Below are 17,265 nucleotides of genomic sequence, written 5' to 3' on the forward strand. Positions count from 1 at the left end.
AAGTGGTTATTGTCGTGTTATTGAAAGAGTGCGCTGAGTCAGACTGTATCATCGTGATTAGTTTATTCAGAATCACCAAACTCCCAGCATGGGCATCCCCATAGCAATCAACGTCACACCTGGACTACCTGAGCCTGACGCTCTTTTATGACGTCATCACAGGTGGCCATTTGTAGTTTTTAACCATGCGTACCATTAACACCACAGTTATCAGACTGAAAAAGTTTTCCAAATATATGTTGAAAAACCTCTTCTCATCCCCTCCCAAAAGAGTATTTTAAATCATACTACTACTTTTATTTACCTTTGAATGTAAATAACAGCCAGGTTATTTGTAAGTCAAGAACTAAACCCACCAGACTTTGAAGCACATAAATACACAGGGACCTTTTGTGAGGGAGGCAACCTTTCATGTTATAGGCGACCGTTGGACAGAGAAACAGGATATCAGCTGAGCTGGCTGGCTCCACATAATGAGCTCAGTGATTGAGACTGTCGTCATCTCTTGATAATTCCCTGGGTACAAATCCTCTCCGTGATGAGCCGAGACATCCTCCTAACCTAAACCTAACCAAGGGCTGAATGCTGTGATCACTGACATCTCAGATTATGTTGAACACACGATCAACATAATCTGAACATGTGTGAAGACGAACCCAATCAGATCAAATCTAAAAGCAAATGCTCAATGCTACGGGTATTTGTAGAAGTCTTTTAATGACAATTGGAAAACTAAGTTAATTGGCTCACAAATTGTTTCATTCTTCCTATGTCACTGACAGCTTTCTGTAGTTTATATCAATTTACTCTTCTATATCCATGCTTATAGGTAAATACATAATTGTCATCTGATCGAAAGTGGTAAATAGCACCTTAATAATATAGGATATTCTAATATAAAAATCAATACATTTATAATCATTGTAATTTTATAAACAGTAAAATATTGTATTTGTAATATGTTTTAATTGTGCCTGGTGCAGGGTTGTGTGCAACAGCTGACCTTTTTTGCATTCAGATGCAAATTGTGAAAATTTTACTTTCTTTAATCAGCTTTAAATGGTTATAGCTATTAACAGACAGATGCAAGTTTACTGTGTAAAAATTTCGCTTGTCTAATCCAAATTTATCCCCCATCAGTTTCCCTCAATGAAATGAAAATTAAGTTACCATATTTTTTTACTATTTTTCAATAAAACATTGTTTGATCGTCTTTCAGAATCATTTCTTATTAGAAACGAACTTCGTGACTGAATCAAAAATCATTCAAAAAATTCAGCCCTTAATCATTCAGGGTTTGTATTGAAGTTGTTATATCCTTAGACCACCACAAGGGGCGGCATCAGCTCCGGAGCCCCCAGCAGGAAGAGAACGTTATTTGCAGTAGTGATTATTAATCCCGTCCCCACTGAGATATATGGGTGAATAAAAACATTCCCTTCTATTTCCGTGTAAAAGGTCATCTTTGAAACTCTTTGTGTGAATGCTTTCTGATCTTTTTGCTCTCAAGTTCAAGTTCAAAAGATGAAAAAAAAAAAAAAAAAGATCTCCATACTATCTCCATACTCTGCGTAGGGACTGGTTCTGGTTGAGCACTGACGAATTTCTGCAGATGATTGAGATCAGTGGGCTCGGCATGATCGTGGGTGGCGCCTACCTGACGAACCGATGGGCCCTCCTCCTGCAGTCGGGGCCCAGCCCTCCACCTTGCCCTCCTCAGCGGAACCGGAGACTGAGCTCACACTGGCGTGCTGCCGCGGCGGGACGGGGCATGTCGGAGTGTGTGGAACAAAGTGAGTTTCTGTGTGCGTAAGAGACAGAAAAGCAAAAAGAAAGAAAGTTTGACTGTGTGTGCTTTTTGCGCAGCTGTCTGATGCAGAGGAGTCCAACACACAGCAGAACAGGTGAGTTTTCTGGTTTTAGTTTTAGTTTTCTATCAGTCAGATTGTTTGTTACTGTGTGATATCCAGGAAACACAACATGCACAAAACATGAACAGTCTGCTGGGAAGAGCAGAATGGGTCTGCGGCTCAGACCTTCTTACTGTGGGTCTTCATGAAGAGAAATCAGTTGCATTCCTGGTGGGGTTAAAGTATTTACACCTCTGGATGTTTTGAGCTTTTTCTTCAGATCATAACCAAATACAATAAAACTCCCAAGTACAGCCATAAAATGAAAGCACATAGTCTGAGAATTTTATTTGGAGTGTTTTTGTGGGGATGCATTGATTGTGCAAAGAGAGATTTTACCTCACTGGGTGAAATCCTGCAAGACAACAAGTGGTACATACTAATAGAATAATCTCAACAAGGAGAGATATAGCTCATTATCATAAAATATGCTGTATTTTTCCGTTTCACACCTTTATAAGCATTTTTGAGTAATAGTTACAGAAGTATTCAACCTCTCTTTTTTGTCTTTTGCTAAGTCACAAGGTGTATTTAAATGGATTTTTGATGAATTTGCATAAAATATTCTAAGTTGGTGAATTAAAATCATAAAAGGCAATTGATGTATAAACTTTTTTAAAGTAAAAGCTGAAAATTGGCATGTGCATATATATTCAGCCCTTCAGGTATGAAGCTTGTAAAAAGTTCTGGTGCAACCTTCAGAAGTCACATGTTTGGTGAAATGAAGTCCACCTGTGTGCAGTCTGTCAGTAGATAGGCTCCAGAGGCTGGAACACCACCACTAACCAAACACTACGAACACCAAGGCGTTGTTCAGAATCAAGGTTCGGTTGTGAAAAAACAAAACAAAACTAAATCTCTGATGATCCCCCCAAAGTACCATCAGATCCATTATCATCAAAAGCAAAGAACATGGTACCAAACACAACAAACCTGCGAAAGAATCCTTGACACCCACCTCGGTTCAGTATTCTCCACAACCTGCATTGCCCGTTCAATGCATATTAAACCATCTTTGTCATCGATTTACTGATATATATATATATAATTAAAAAACCTATTTACAATAAGTAAATATTTTGCTGTCTTTTAAGGATAGTTTGTGAAACCTTTTTGAAGCCCAAAAAACATCAGGAATGCTTTCATTTCCTCAAAAGCACAGCTTGTATCGAGCCTCCGCTTGTTCTCCTAAATGCAATATTATGTTTCATCCACCTCTACAAATCAAATATATCAGGTCTTTTTTCATTATAATATGTAGCAAGATAGTTCTCAATTTGTTCAGGTGTACGAAGCCTTTGAATTGTCTTTCCTGTTGCTGTGTTTGCAGCAGCAGCTGGATTATCTGCAGCTACAGCAACGTCAAACATCTTCTGCTCACCTTATCACCAGAGAAACTCCTCAACATTGCCACAAGAAATAAAAAGTTCTTTAATAAGCCATCAAAAAGCATTTGTACCAGCTAATTTCAGGAATATGTTCTGCTTGAATGAGTTACTAAAAAACCAAAATGTTGGTGTTTGGTTGTGCCTCTCTAGATGGAGTCACGTTGCTGAAACAGATTCCTACCACATAAAACAGCAGTTATTTGCTGTCTTAAAGTTATTTCAAGTTATTGTCTTTCAAGTCATTATCTGCAATTATCTGTACAACTAGTGTACATTTTAAATTCTCCTTTTAATGAAAAGATCATTTATTTTAACAGAATGTTATATTGTACCTTGCAACTATTCATTCGTTTCACCAAGTTCTCTGGGTAGTGAGGCATGCTTGTGTGGCTGTGCAGGGCTTAGTGTGGCTTTAATCAGCTCAGGGACCTGGTTTGTGACCCTACCGCTCCGATCAACTCCAGCCTAGATCCCTGATAGGTTGAGAAGCGGTTCAACTGCTCATGTGCAGGAGATGAGCAGAAAATGTTTCAGACTGGCTGCTTTTAATATATGTAGACCACCAGTTGGCTGGGTTTTGACTATATTTTCTTATGTGTTTTACAGATAACATAATGAAAGCTAAGGAAGTTTCATAAATAAAAATGGTTTCTGAAATGTTTTTATTTACTACTGCACAGCTCTGTTAAGATCCAAACTCAGTATCCCAGTCTGTTTCAGGCCTGGGCTTTGACTGGGCCAATGTTAAATTAGGCTGAGCTTTACTTGTAGGGCAAATGGTCGTACATTTGCCTCTAGAATACATTGGTATACAAAGGAGCTTGTTGTCGACTCAATGACTGAAATGTGTCCATGTCATGTTGATGCTAAACAGTCCCAAATCACCATCCCTCCACCACCATAATGGACGATAGGTTTAAAGTGTTTTAGCTCATATGATGGATTTTCTGCTGTTCATTTTGGCCACATCTTACTTTAGTCTCATCTGTTCAAAATGCATTGTTCCAGAAGTCTTGTGGTTCATTTGGGTGCAATGAACATAATTCATGCCAGACGAGTCTTGGAATTTGATTGTTTTTAAATGGTTTATAAATGGCTTTTCAAAACCTCCCAGAGGGATGAGCAGTAATAGCTGCTTTTCTGCTGTTTTTCTTCTTTGGCATTGTGATATTTTATTGTGTTTATTTCACATTAGCCTGGTAAAAACCAGCCCCTTTTCCCATGAGATCCAGAGTTTATTAGGTCTTAGTGCTGTCAGTCAACCTCAAGTACATGCTGCTAAATGTACTAATGGCGGAGAAACAACTTGCTGTTACAGGAAAACCACTTGTCCTCTGTGGCTATGCTAACTAGCCTAGCATTCATTACAGGCTCTGCGATTATGAAAAAGCTGTAGCGTAGCAGAAGAGGAGGTTTATTGAAACGATTGGTTTCATACAAAGAGAAAGCATTATAACTAAGAATTTCTTGGTGGTGATCTTGTCTATAGCCTGTCACTAAATTCTCCTCCTTTCAGAACATCTTTCCTAAATACTGTATGTTAATCTGTAAAAGTTCTTCTGTGTGCATAGAGTAAGTCTTGTGGGCGTGAGGTAGCGGAAGGAGATGCTAGTTTTCTTTCTTTGAAGTTCCAAGGGAAATGGCTGTGTACAGCTCAGTGAGAGACTAAACTCCTTCTGAAATCTTTAAATTCTCTTACATAGCCCTTCTAGGCTATATGATGCCAGCAGACATTAAGCAACCATCCAAACAGAATTATGGGATTTCCTTTGGCTCCGAGGAAGTGATCCACCGATGTGTGCAGAGGATTAGGAAGATGTTTAAAGGAAATCTTTTTCCTTGTCGGCACTTTGTCTAAACTGAAACATGTATCTAGCTGCACTGTGTTTGGGTGGTCGACGCCCTTTTTATTTTCTCCTTTTTTGTTTCTTTCAGTTGTTTTTTCTGTAGTAGTAACATGGCAAAGCTCACGGTTCACTAGCCCATCTTTATCCAAAATAGCTTCATTTTGGACAAAGGTTTCCAAAAAATCTGAGATGAATTTCCTCTGTAAGGAGGCTGGGCTCTGCCTCAGATAAGTTGAGGATCTCCTTCATCCAGCCGGTGAACTTGGTTTGAAGCTGTTTCTCCTTTACATTGAAAGATGTCATCTTAAACCAGGAGAGTCCAAAGAGTGACTTGGGGGCCAATATGTGACCGTTGGAATAATTTTACGTGCCTCACAATCACTGTTCAAGAACAAATTTATGCCTCCAACAAATGGAGATGATGCAGACAGACATAATTTTTTTAGGATGAAATGTATAAAAAATAATATCTTATTAATTTGAAAATATTTGGTACAAAACACAATTTGTTTTATTTGCTATGTTTTTTTTTTGTTTTGTTTTTTTTGTTTTTTTTTTGTTTTTGTTTTTTGTTTTGCTGTCTTTTTAAAATCATAGTATTTTGGCCAGAAAACTTCCAGTGACTTTTGACTTAGGGTGCATTCACACCAGACCTGTTCAAGCCGCTTCTGGAAAATTTGGTTTGTTTGGAGTTCGTGTGAATGTGAAATCAAACTCTGATGTGGACCAAAGAACAGAACTCTAGTCCACCTACGAACCTAGGTCTCCGTTGGATTGATGTGAACTTTGATGCGGTTTGAATGCACATGTGATCGGCAAGCGGACGGAGACCGCTCCAAAAGCAGGAAGTGCAGAGTATTCTGGTTAAATACAACCAAAGCAAGCACGTTAGCTTAGCACAAGCAGGAGAAATGGCTCATGGAATTTGTATTGTGATACTTAGAAGATTTCTTAGAGACGTTTGTATTCATTTTCTGTTGTTTTACTACCCCCTTGTGGCAGGATGTAAGTTAAGTTTTGTTTTCGTTAAAATTCCAGCGTTTTTGACCTGCAACGTGGCAGACAGTGTTTGAACCTTTCTTCAAGCCTCAAGTATCTTTGTCCGTAAGTAGTATGTTATTGTATTCAAATATTGTTTGACAGAAAATAATTAAGTTTGTCTGCTATTTATATTTTTGTGTAATATTTAACAATGTTAAACGTGTCCTGTCTTCGTAGCACTACGTGCGTTTGACTTAACAGTACATGTTACGTAGCAATGTGTGTGTACTTGAGACATGCAAGATGTTAATGTGTATCTTTTTGACGTTGGGACTAATGTTTTTGTTTTTTTTGTTCACTATCTGTCTAACGTTGTTGATATTATTGCTGGTAATATTAACAGCAACTTGTAGACCCACAGAAAAACATGAGACCCAGAAAGTTAGGAGACTGCTTTATGAAAACAAATGTGCGGAACAGTTTTTCAGACCTACAATCATTTGTTCTTTTCTGGTTGGTTTTATTAAAAATATTGTACTTTTAATTTAAAAGAAAAATAATTCACACTAAAATTATATTGCTTTCTTAATTGGAAGTGGGGAAAAAAGATGATTTAGTTGTGATGTTGTGAAGATGGGTAAAAACCCTTGAGTCCAGAAGATGGATAGCTGTGTTTTCTTCATATTATTGTTTACCTCCAGATGACTCTTTGTTGCTTGGAAACCCCTAATTTGCTTCAAGTGATTGCCCTCAGTGAATGCCAGCTCTTATGTTTGTCATTCAGTTTTTTTTTTCTCGGTTTTTTTTTTATGGACAGTGAAAGCAGCGGTACAACATGTTGTACCATGTATTTCTCTAAATTTCTTGATCATCAATTCAATAATAGTTGTGGATAGATAGATAGCATTTATTGTCACTGAACAGAATTCACACATCTGATGCACATGTCTGTTATCATGTCTCTGGTTATAACATTAATTAGAGATACATCGATTGAAGTTTGATGTCCGATTTTTGACATCTGATTTCTACAAAACTTTGACCTGATGAATTGTATTTCAGCTGATTGAGATTTTAGCTTAGAATAATTAACAGCATTCTAAATATTTGATTGCTCCTAATATAAAGAAATATTAAAATTGGAGATGACATCACACAGTATCTGTGAGAAAGAGGAGCCACTGCATACCGGAATTTACTGTTAAAGGGGCAGTATGTAAGATGGACTTTTTGAGCTTTACATCATGTTATGGTGTTACTCCCTCATCAAAAACATATCGGGAGTGTTGCCTTCATTCTTTCATGCAAGTTTGAGAAATCTTTTAATCTCCATGGCAACCATTCAGCTATATAAAATGCTTGGGTAAACTGAGTGCACAGCTTCTCAGAGCTGCAGTTTCCAACCTTCCAAGCAACCACCTCACAGAGCAGCCCTCACCCACAACTCTCCAACTCAGTTCCTTCAGACTAGCTAGAAGCAATTAGCAAACACCTGGTGAAACTGCACATCTGCTGAACTCATTATACTTCTCAGTAAAACTCTGATAAAAATGCTGTTAAAGGGTTAATAGAGGAGCCATGTTGTGATGACTTCCTGAAGGCAGAGCTTCAGAAAGAGCAGGATTTTTTTTAAAGCGACATAGGCCCAATTTCACGTTGTTAAATCAAGAATTCAAAATTCTTTGAAGTTATATTTGATATTTATGACATTTTTATCACAATTGAAGTTAACATAGTTACTTGATTGTGCTACAGACTGGCACTATGTGCTGCCCCTTTAAATAACCAAGACAAAATGATCACAGTTGGCCTTTTTAAGTAGAATGTACCGTTATCAAAATAATTCAGTTAACAACTGGAAATATCAATGTCTGTGTGTTAATTGTGGAGAATATAGACCCTTACTTAAAATCTAAAGTTTTCCAGGGAAGTAAGTCATCTCCCTGTAAAAAAAAAAGGAGCAAACTTCCAGTATGATCTCATCTGCAGGATCTGATACCACTTCCTGCCCAGCCTTGTTTTACCGTACCTTGACAGTTTCTGAAGTTGCACAGTATTTTCAGGACATTCATCTGCTAATTCTGAAGACAAGCTCAGAGAGAGAGAGAGACGCACACAGAGCCAGCCTTATCGGGTTATGCTGTTCATGGATGTGGTGCCTGTGGTTTGTTTGGACTAGAGTCTTGAGATTAGCTTGCTTTGTCTGAGCCCGCTGTAGATGCGTCTGCAGATGCCACCACTATGGCATTGAATCTTCAACTGGTTTTTGCTCTATCTTGGTGTGATTGAGTGCTTGCTCAAGTTCCCAGAATGAAACCTGGTGCTCTTGTAATTTTTTATGTCTTAGCACATTAAGGGTAATCTTCCATACTTTTATATGTTATTCTGTTGATTAAAGGTTTAGCAGTGAAATACCACTTTTTTTTTATGAGAAGTTATATTCTTACTTTGCAAATATTACACTTGTTGGCATTGTAAAACGTTATGACATGTATGCTGCTGATTTCAAATAAATGACTTATTTATGCAACGGGGTTGTTCACAATAATAACTGGAGTTCAGTCAGTAAGGTCATTAATTCTGTGCAGAAGCAGGTGAGCTGCTTTTCAAAGCAACACATTTTGTTCATTGTTGTGACATAATTTAAAACAAACTGTTAAAAAGAATGGCTTGCCGCACTTTTTTTTCATATATCTGCCACTTGTATTTAGGTGTGACTTGTTCATGTCTTTTCCTCTTTGTGATGGATTTTTTGACCAATGTGTTAAAGGGGCAGTGTTATGCATTTTCCAGGTACGTAGAATCATTTTATTGCACAATCAAGGAACTATGTTACCTTGATTTGTTATAAAATGCTGTGTACATCAAATATGAATTAAAATAAATTAAAGTAAGTAATTAATGCTGTGAAATTGGGTCTCTGACTCTTTTAGAAACTTCTGCTCTTTTCTCTGCATTCAGGAAGTCATCGCATGGCTCTTCTATTACCCTTCCTCGAGAATTTAATTGAAAAGTAGCTTGTACAATAAGCTCAGCAGATGTGCCGTTCTGCTAATTGCTGCTGAAGAGCTTAAGGGGTGAGTTGCAGAGGGGAGTGGCTGCTCTGTAAGGCAGAAGCTCTGAATGCTGGAAACTGCATGTTTGAAGAAGGCTGCGATCAATCCACCAAGGCGTTTTCCACAGCTGAATGGTTGCCATGGAGATTAAAAGATTTCTTAAACACGCATAAAAGAATCAAGGCAACACTGCAGGTATGATTTTGATAAAGGAATAACATTATAACTCAGATCAAAAAAGTCAATTTTACATCATACTGCCCCTTTAAATGTAGGGCTGGGACTTCAACAAGTTACGTTTGATTAGGTACTTACATAGATATTAAGGTGTTACATTTGTGCACTTATTTGCTTGTTTTTTTTTTTTTTTTTTTTTTTTTTTTTTTTTTACGTACAAAATTCCAGAACTGGAATCTTTGTATTTGCATGTAAATCTGATGCACAATCGACATCCGCCAATAACATCAATAGACGACAGAGCCGATTCTCCTGCCCTACTTCACTTCTCACTCATTGACTGCTGTAGTTAGGCAGCGGCCCCTCCACGATCCTGCAGGTATAACCTGTGTAGTTCATGAATGGATGGATGGGGATTCCTGAAATACAGCTTAACCCTCAACTAAAAACTCCTAAGATTTGTTACTGCAGTGTCTTTGAATAAGGCCTGAGACTACCTTTGAGGTCACCTGATATATTGTTGAAACATAAAACTTCACTACAGTGAGATAATTCCACTGCTAATGTGCAGAGCTTGTGTAGACAGCTTCTCTCTCCTCCTCTGTGTTTGCTCAGTGACACATTGAGCCTCCATGTCCCACTTTAATCGATGCCAAAGGTCACATTGCTACAGAGCAGAATGTGCTGCTTTGTTCTCGCCTGTCGTTTTTTTTACCCAGTTCTCTGCTTAATCGGAGACTTGTATAACCCACAACATGATGCATCGCAACAACACATATTGCAATACACTAAGCACACGTCCACCAACATGCACCACTCTACCAATCCAATCAGTTCATCTAACCAAGGTCACATAGTTGTCCTCAACAGATTTGGTGTTTATCAGACAGCTCAGGTGATCTGCAGCAACTTTTTGTAATTGTTTAATGCTTTTGCTAAAAAAAAACCAGTCTAACTGTTGAGAACAATAAGTGATGTATTTTTTGAGTGTTTAGTCTTTATTCTATTTGTTTTGTGTAGCTTGAGGTAGCAACTATCTAACTGGCTTACTGACGTTTCTGAAGAGCTGACCTTGCTTTCAGACTGGATGTCCAGGTTAACTTTGTTTTGAGGAAAGTGAATGCACCTTCAATAGCAGTTGAAAGAGGTTTAGCCACATATCGGCGACAAAGAACAATTAAGCAAAAATCATTTGACTCGTGAATTCAGCCAGCTGTTCCTTAAACTCACATACCTTAAGTTTCAACTGATAAAGACTTTGGATGGGGCTAAAGATTAAGGTGATGGCAAGGAGGCATTTCAGCCTCTATGACAGGGGTGTCAAACTCACTTTCATTTCGGGCCAAATCCAGATCATGAATGTCTTCAAAGGGCCGGTTGTGGCAGAATGCATAGATAAAACTACCTGTTAGCAATCTGCTAAATGGATGTATTATGGAAAATCAAATTTTTTGAGCCTTACATCATGTTATAAAAAATATACCAGGAGTGTTGCCTTGATTATTTTATGCATGCTTGAGAAATCCTTTAATCTCCCATGGCAACTGTTCAGCTGTGACAAACACCTGGGTGGACCTAGCTCCGCCTTCAAGGTGAAGCTCCTCCTTAGAGCTGCAGACTCAGAGCTTCTGCCTCACAGAGCAGCCCTTCCCCACGTCTCCCCCACTCAGCTCCTTCAGACTACCCAGCAAACACACGTGTGCATCCAGTGTTTGCTGATGCACAGCTCCATCAGCTGTGCAGGTTTTCTTCCAGTTAACTGCAATGTGTCGCTTAACCTATCAGAGGTTTGTGGGAGAGAACCAAGAAGGTTTGACCCAAGGCATACAGTTTAAAAGACAGTTATTCTTAATGCTCACCAAATGTATGTAAATATTTAAATTCAAGGAAAGTTACAAGAAATCTCTAAAAAATTTGCTCTCGGCAAGTTTTCTGACATTTAGCAAATTGAAATAATTTAGGTAATTCTAACTGACCTATAACTACAGGGGTTTGACCTAATATAACTTCAGTCAGTGAAAAAAATGTGTGTGTCTTTTTGGTACATTAATATCTGGTTTCAACTGCATTTATTACCTAATTTATATTATTTTTTTTATATTTCCTATCAGAAACAGTTGAATAAAAACATATTTGAAATCCAAACCTGCATTAGGTTTGAACAATTTTATGGATGATTTTTGGCACCGAACATACAAAATGCTACCTAAACTTATGCAAACACTAGTTAAGTAACACTGTATATCAAACCTGAACAAACCATTCCTGCAATGACTCATGATGTTGGCAGCATCATGCTGAGGAAATACTTTTCTTGTTGGAACCTGGTCAGAGTTGTAAATGGACAATGGATGCAGCCAAATGTAAAACCTGTTGGAAGTTCCAAAAGACTTGAGACTGTGGCTGAGGCTCACCTTCCTTGCCCTCAGAAGTGTAACTCTTCTTTTTATCTTCTCTAATTCTAGTTTTGCTTTTAGTTTCCCCTCCTCCTTTTATTCTCTGTTCCTCTCTTCCTTTAACTTCCTCTCTGTTTTTCTCAAGCCTCCTCTGCCTTGCTCTCCCTGAGTGTCCAGAAGAAAAGGGTGGTGCATTCCAAAGGCCTGGAGACCGTTCCCCTCTTTCAGGCAATGGTCCAGAGACTGACAGAGAAATTAGAATAAGAATAGCCGCCCATTCACCGCCTGTGCCCCAGTGACAAGCCTGGGGGGGCAGGGGGAGTTAGTTTTGGGAGGAGACGAATGAAGGGGGTCCCGTCCGGTACCCTGTGCTCCCATTGGCCAGCGGCATTCCCTCTGTTTTTACATTGCTGCCACAAGTTATGCTCTGAAGTTTGTTTTACACATTCTGGGGCACATGTTCATGCACGCGTAAATGCACGCATGCCGGGTTCCAGGACCTGCACACGTGCACTGCTAGACCATAGTCTGAAGAGACGGTGGGCTGCAGAGACACAGGGAGAGCTCCTGACCACACAGGGCAGAGTGGGGTGACCCGGCGTCATGTGAGTATGGTCTCACTCGTTGCTGATGCTTATCTGGAGATCTGCTAAACCTTCCATATTCCTGTCTTCTCTGCAGCTTGATGCTGTGGGTTCAGGGTTAAAACGTGACCCTGTGCTGTCGCCACTCCTTTACATCACGTGGAGTTAATCTGTGAACTTTTAACAATGTAGCTGTTAAAATTTAACAATAGTGCTTTCACAGAGCAACTGTTTTTGTTGTTGTTTTTTTACTTCAGTTTCTTAGTTGCTGGCTTGTGCAGTTATATCAAATGGTATATCTTGAATAATCTCTGCTGTTTAATTAAAGGAATTATAGAAACATGGAGATATCATAATGGGATTATGGCCCTGGAGCCCCTGGTGCCTATTATCACAGACAGGTTCTGTCATCCCGATACAGTTCACTCACAGTGTGTTTAGCAGGAGGGAAGGCAGAGTTTACAACAGTGTCACACTAATTAAAGAGTGGTCTACTTTGTTTCACAATCAGGAAAGTTTAAGTTTTATAAAACACCCTATGAAGTAATTACTGCATTTTAGACATAAGGCTAATATAGAATACATTGTAATTTGCTGTTGCTCGAGATCAGAATTGATGTCTCTTCATTGGTCATGAGTAAAATATAGTTTTATGTCTTTCTTCAATTTAGTTCAGTTCAAATTAGTTGAAAGGTGCAGTAATATGTTAAACAGACTTTGTTGAGCTTTACATCGTGCTACATTGTTATTCCCTCATCAAAACCATACATGGAATGTTGCGTTGTTCCCTTCATTCATATTTGAGAAATCCTTTAGTCTCCATGGCAACCATTCAGCTGTGTAAAACGGCTTGAGGGACCAAAGATGCATCTCCTCCTCTTTTTGGGGATGCAGCTCGGGGCTGCAATTTCAAATCTTCTGCCTCACAGAGCTCCCCTCCCCCACTCAGCTCCTTCAGACTAGCCAGCAGCAATTAGCAGCTGGAACAGCGCATCTGCTTATCTCATCATACAAACTACATCTCAGTGTGACACTGGTAATACGTTGTTAAAGGTCTAATACAGGAGCCATGTTGTGATGAAATCAGAGTTTCAGAAAGAGCGGGAGTTTTTAAAGAGACAGAGGCCCAATTTCAAGGTGTTACATTTTTCATATTTGGTGATAGGAGTTTGTCCCTCAGTCTGAGAGGTGGATTTTTTATGAGCACTTTGCCTTCTTCCTACAGTTAATTGGTCTCTCTAAATAGTCCTTAGGAGTGAGTGAGTGAATGGTTGTTTTTCTTGTGCGTCTCAGTGTTACTGTGTGATGGACTAGCTTTCTGTCCAGGCAGTACCGATGACAACTCACCCAATGTCAGCTGGAAAGCAGCGTTAGCCCTCCATGCCCCCAAAAGGATGAGCGCCAGAGATAATATATGGATCATCTCTTCACGTTTTACATTTTATTATACATTCAAGTTATCTCATATCATGAACCTTGGTTTCAGTAACTCTGAATAAAAAAAAAACAAAACCATAAAAAATACTTTCACTTGCTTTATCCTTTTTTAATTATTTACTTCTTTTATTATTATTTACTTTATTGCTTTACTTCTCTGTTTTTCAGATAACGAGACAGTCAGATGTCCATCCACTTGGCCATTAAGATGCCCATCAAAATTATTCATTTGAGCCTTCTGGTGCTGGGTGAGTTACATTCATAAATGTTTGTCATTATTTTAGGCTTGCTTTTAAATCTTAACTTTTAGTGACTGCATATTGTGACACTGGTGCCACTGTATTGGGATTTTCTGTTCAGATGTTATGTCCAGTGTAAAGATAAGATATGCTGATTAGGGATTCGTCGATATGAAAATGTGGGTCAGTACTGATGTCTGATTTTAATGTTGCTGCTATGAATGACAACCAATATTTACATATGTTATATATATTAATCCATCCTTTTGACACTGTGAAAAGCAGCCAAACAAGCTGCACTGCGTCACTACCACTGTTAGATGACCAAGCAAACACCACATGGTCAATTCCCTCCCTTCCTCCTTTGGCCAATACTGATGTTGATGCTGATATATTTTGCACCACTAATGCTGATTTTAGTCTGTGTTTTACCTGATGAATTGAACATTGCATGGATTGATCAAGCCTGAAGATCTGAGCTCACCTGATCAAACTCACCTGCACACACTTGTCTTTTCTTCCAGCTTTTACATTAATCTTTAACTAGTTAGAAGAAGGCTGCATTTGTGAAGGGATAGAAGCAGTGAACTTTAATGACACTTATACTGGTAAAGTCCAATAAAGTTGGACTTTAGTTCAAAGAACGTTGGTGCAGATACCTGGAACAATCTTTGCTCTGTGAGTATAGCATAGCTAAAGAACCAGAAGTTGTGTCCAGCCCTCTGACACCTGGAATTGAGGCTCTGATGAGTGACTTTTTCCAACGTTCTTGCATTCTTGCTGTATACACGAGGCTTATGCCTTAGGGGGTATTTATGTGTGACTTTTCCTGGGTGGATATGCTCCAGTAGCACGTGCTACTCTGACAGACCAAATGGTCTCAAGCACACTGCTGGAGACAAACTACAATTAAACAGCTACTTGGAGTTCTTTTTGACCTCCAAATCTTTTTTGCCCAATATGAAAAGTTAGGTAGAAAAAGTCTTTATGTATTTTAGACCATTCAGAAAAGAAATTATAGGAAAAAAACTCTTTAAACTGCACAAAGTCATCTCCAGAACAATCCAAAGATTCTCAATAGGTCTCTGGATTTTATGGTGACTGATCCACAATTTAAGCTCGATAAAGCTTGGCACTGTCATTTTGGAATGTCCAAATCCCATCAGGGAAGAAAAATCCATTGATGGACTAATCTAGTCATTCAGTATGTTCAGATAATCAGCTGAACCTGGACCTGACCAGCTGCAGCAACCCCAGATCACAGCGGGTTGCTCATTCCTAGTGGTAGTAGACACTAAGCACGATGGCTGCACCACTTCATCTGCCTCTCTTCTTATCGTGATGTGACCATCACTCTAAAAGAGGGTCAATCTGGATTCATCAGACCTTCTTCCATCGCTCTAATGTCTAGCTTTTATGTTTCCTTGCTAATTGCAGCCTGTTTGTCCAATTAACTTCACTATCCAGTGGTTTTCTTATGACTACAACAGTTTAGTCCCAACCTCTTGAGTACCCTTCACATTGTATGTGGAAATGATTCTAGCCAGGTTGGGTTCTTCCACATGGTTGTGCTTCTTATTGCACCAGCTGGTGCAATAAAAAGCTCATACCTAGTTGCTCAGTTAAGTTCAGTTGGCACTTTTTTTCCGGTCAGGCTGTGTATTTATCCATTTACCATTTTTCTCTTCCTTCATGATCCGACAGCAATGTGATCACATCAGAAGAAATGTGCTAACCAAGCAGAGAACCACAATCTCTATTGTTAGAATAAACTAACAATACTGAACCTCAAGCCATTTCTGAAGCCATTTCTGATGAGGCTAGAAATTCACTTCAAAGAATAAAAATAGCTTTATGGGAGTTTCACAGTGGTTTAGCCTCATAATTAACTCCTCAAACACTATTCAAATATGTCTCAGTCTAGCAGATTTGAAGAAATCCATTAGACAAAACCAGACACGAAGCTTCTAATATAGGCATACTTTCAGCAAGTGTGTGGTCTGTGCCTAAGCATAAACTCAGTCGGCGATTAAAACTGAGGCTAATTTATGAGAAAAGCTAAGGGGTACGTGTCTAGACAGAGTAGCACAGACAGATCACAACACATATGAAGGGTACCCCTATCACTGTCTCAATCAGTGAGAATATTTCCCACCAGCAACAACCTGTGTGGTGGTGAAAAATTGAAGTGATGCAAAACAAACAGAAGCACTAAATCAGAAATTAAATTAATTGCCAAGATAAAAAGAAATTCTTGCCTTCCGGGTACTTTTAGTGTTGGTCACTGCTTCTCTTGTACTCTCTGGTGCTTATTTTGAGCATACTTTTCATTATTTATTTATGAACATCATAATCTCTGTGCTTGTCTTTTGTTTATTGTCTTTGTTGTGTGAAAAAGGGGACAAAATAAACCAAACGAAAAAAAATCTACTTTTTTATCTTCAGGGATTGGAATATTTTTTTGTGTGGAATTTTTATGGAGCTTTACCTGGATAGTCTGACCAGAGAATGAACCTGTTGTGTAAAGTAATACCTATAGAGTGAGGTCAGGTGACACTCTGTTGTAGCTCTCAATCAAGCTCTGTAATCTTTGTCTGGATTGTTTGAATAGAAGGGAGGGACCAAGGCCTGATACTTCCAGCCTCAACACTGATAAAATTTAAACTGACCTTGTTATGATTTTCTTGTATCTGTGTTTTCTGTTGAAGTCTTGTAGCTACACTGAGTTGTATTTTCTGCTTGGCCTGGGTGTCTCTTGGCTGCAGTCAGTATATTTCTCAGCTTTTTGTCTTCTTTTGTCATTGTTACATTTGAAATAGATAGCTCAGAAGTTGGGGTACACTGTTGCCCAATGTTGTGGAATCTATCCTACTTCCTGAAAGGTGACTCAAAAACGTTAGTCGTTCCAGTCAGTCGGCCACTGCTAAGGTTTCACAGGAATTCAGAAAATCCTTCACATTGAACCTTGTACTTGAACACCAGCCAAGGCATTTACAATTGTGCGTGTGTGTGTTCGTGTGCATGCGTGTGCATGTGTGTGTGTTTGTTCTGAATGGCTGGAAGAAATTTTTTATTCAGTGTTGTGAAACAGATTAAAACTTTCCACAGACAATAACTTTGGAGGAGTATAAAGAGGTTTGGAAGATCCAGCTTTTATTTTGGAAGTCCACCTCCACTTATTGGATGTGAATATTTAGGTCTAAACTTAGCTCAGACCTAAATATTTGGCTTGCTAGCTATATGGTTAGCT

General features: G+C 38.8%; 1 protein-coding gene across 3 annotated transcripts in view; it reads left to right on the forward strand.

Annotated features, from left to right (window-relative positions):
• The first annotated feature begins 1,724 nt into the window (after nt 1–1,724).
• lamb2l (laminin, beta 2-like) overlaps nt 1,725–17,265 on the forward strand; it is a 54,166-nt gene continuing 38,625 nt past the window's right edge. Inside the window, exons 1-3 of one of the 3 annotated variants that reach the window (XM_015060646.1) lie at nt 1,725–1,793; nt 1,867–1,904; nt 13,945–14,024. In XM_015060646.1, coding sequence (XP_014916132.1) covers nt 13,961–14,024 — 64 coding nt within the window. In that variant the 5' untranslated portion in view covers nt 1,725–1,793; nt 1,867–1,904; nt 13,945–13,960. Of the gene's footprint in view, nt 1,905–6,183; nt 6,250–12,108; nt 12,361–13,944; nt 14,025–17,265 lie in introns of those variants that run through there. The other 2 variants (XM_015060647.1, XM_015060648.1) reach the window with 2 other exon arrangements.

The sequence above is a fragment of the Poecilia latipinna genome, unplaced genomic scaffold (assembly GCF_001443285.1).
Source record: "Poecilia latipinna isolate Pla-1442-1.1 unplaced genomic scaffold, P_latipinna-1.0 Scaffold1733, whole genome shotgun sequence".
Taxonomy (NCBI): domain Eukaryota; kingdom Metazoa; phylum Chordata; class Actinopteri; order Cyprinodontiformes; family Poeciliidae; genus Poecilia; species Poecilia latipinna.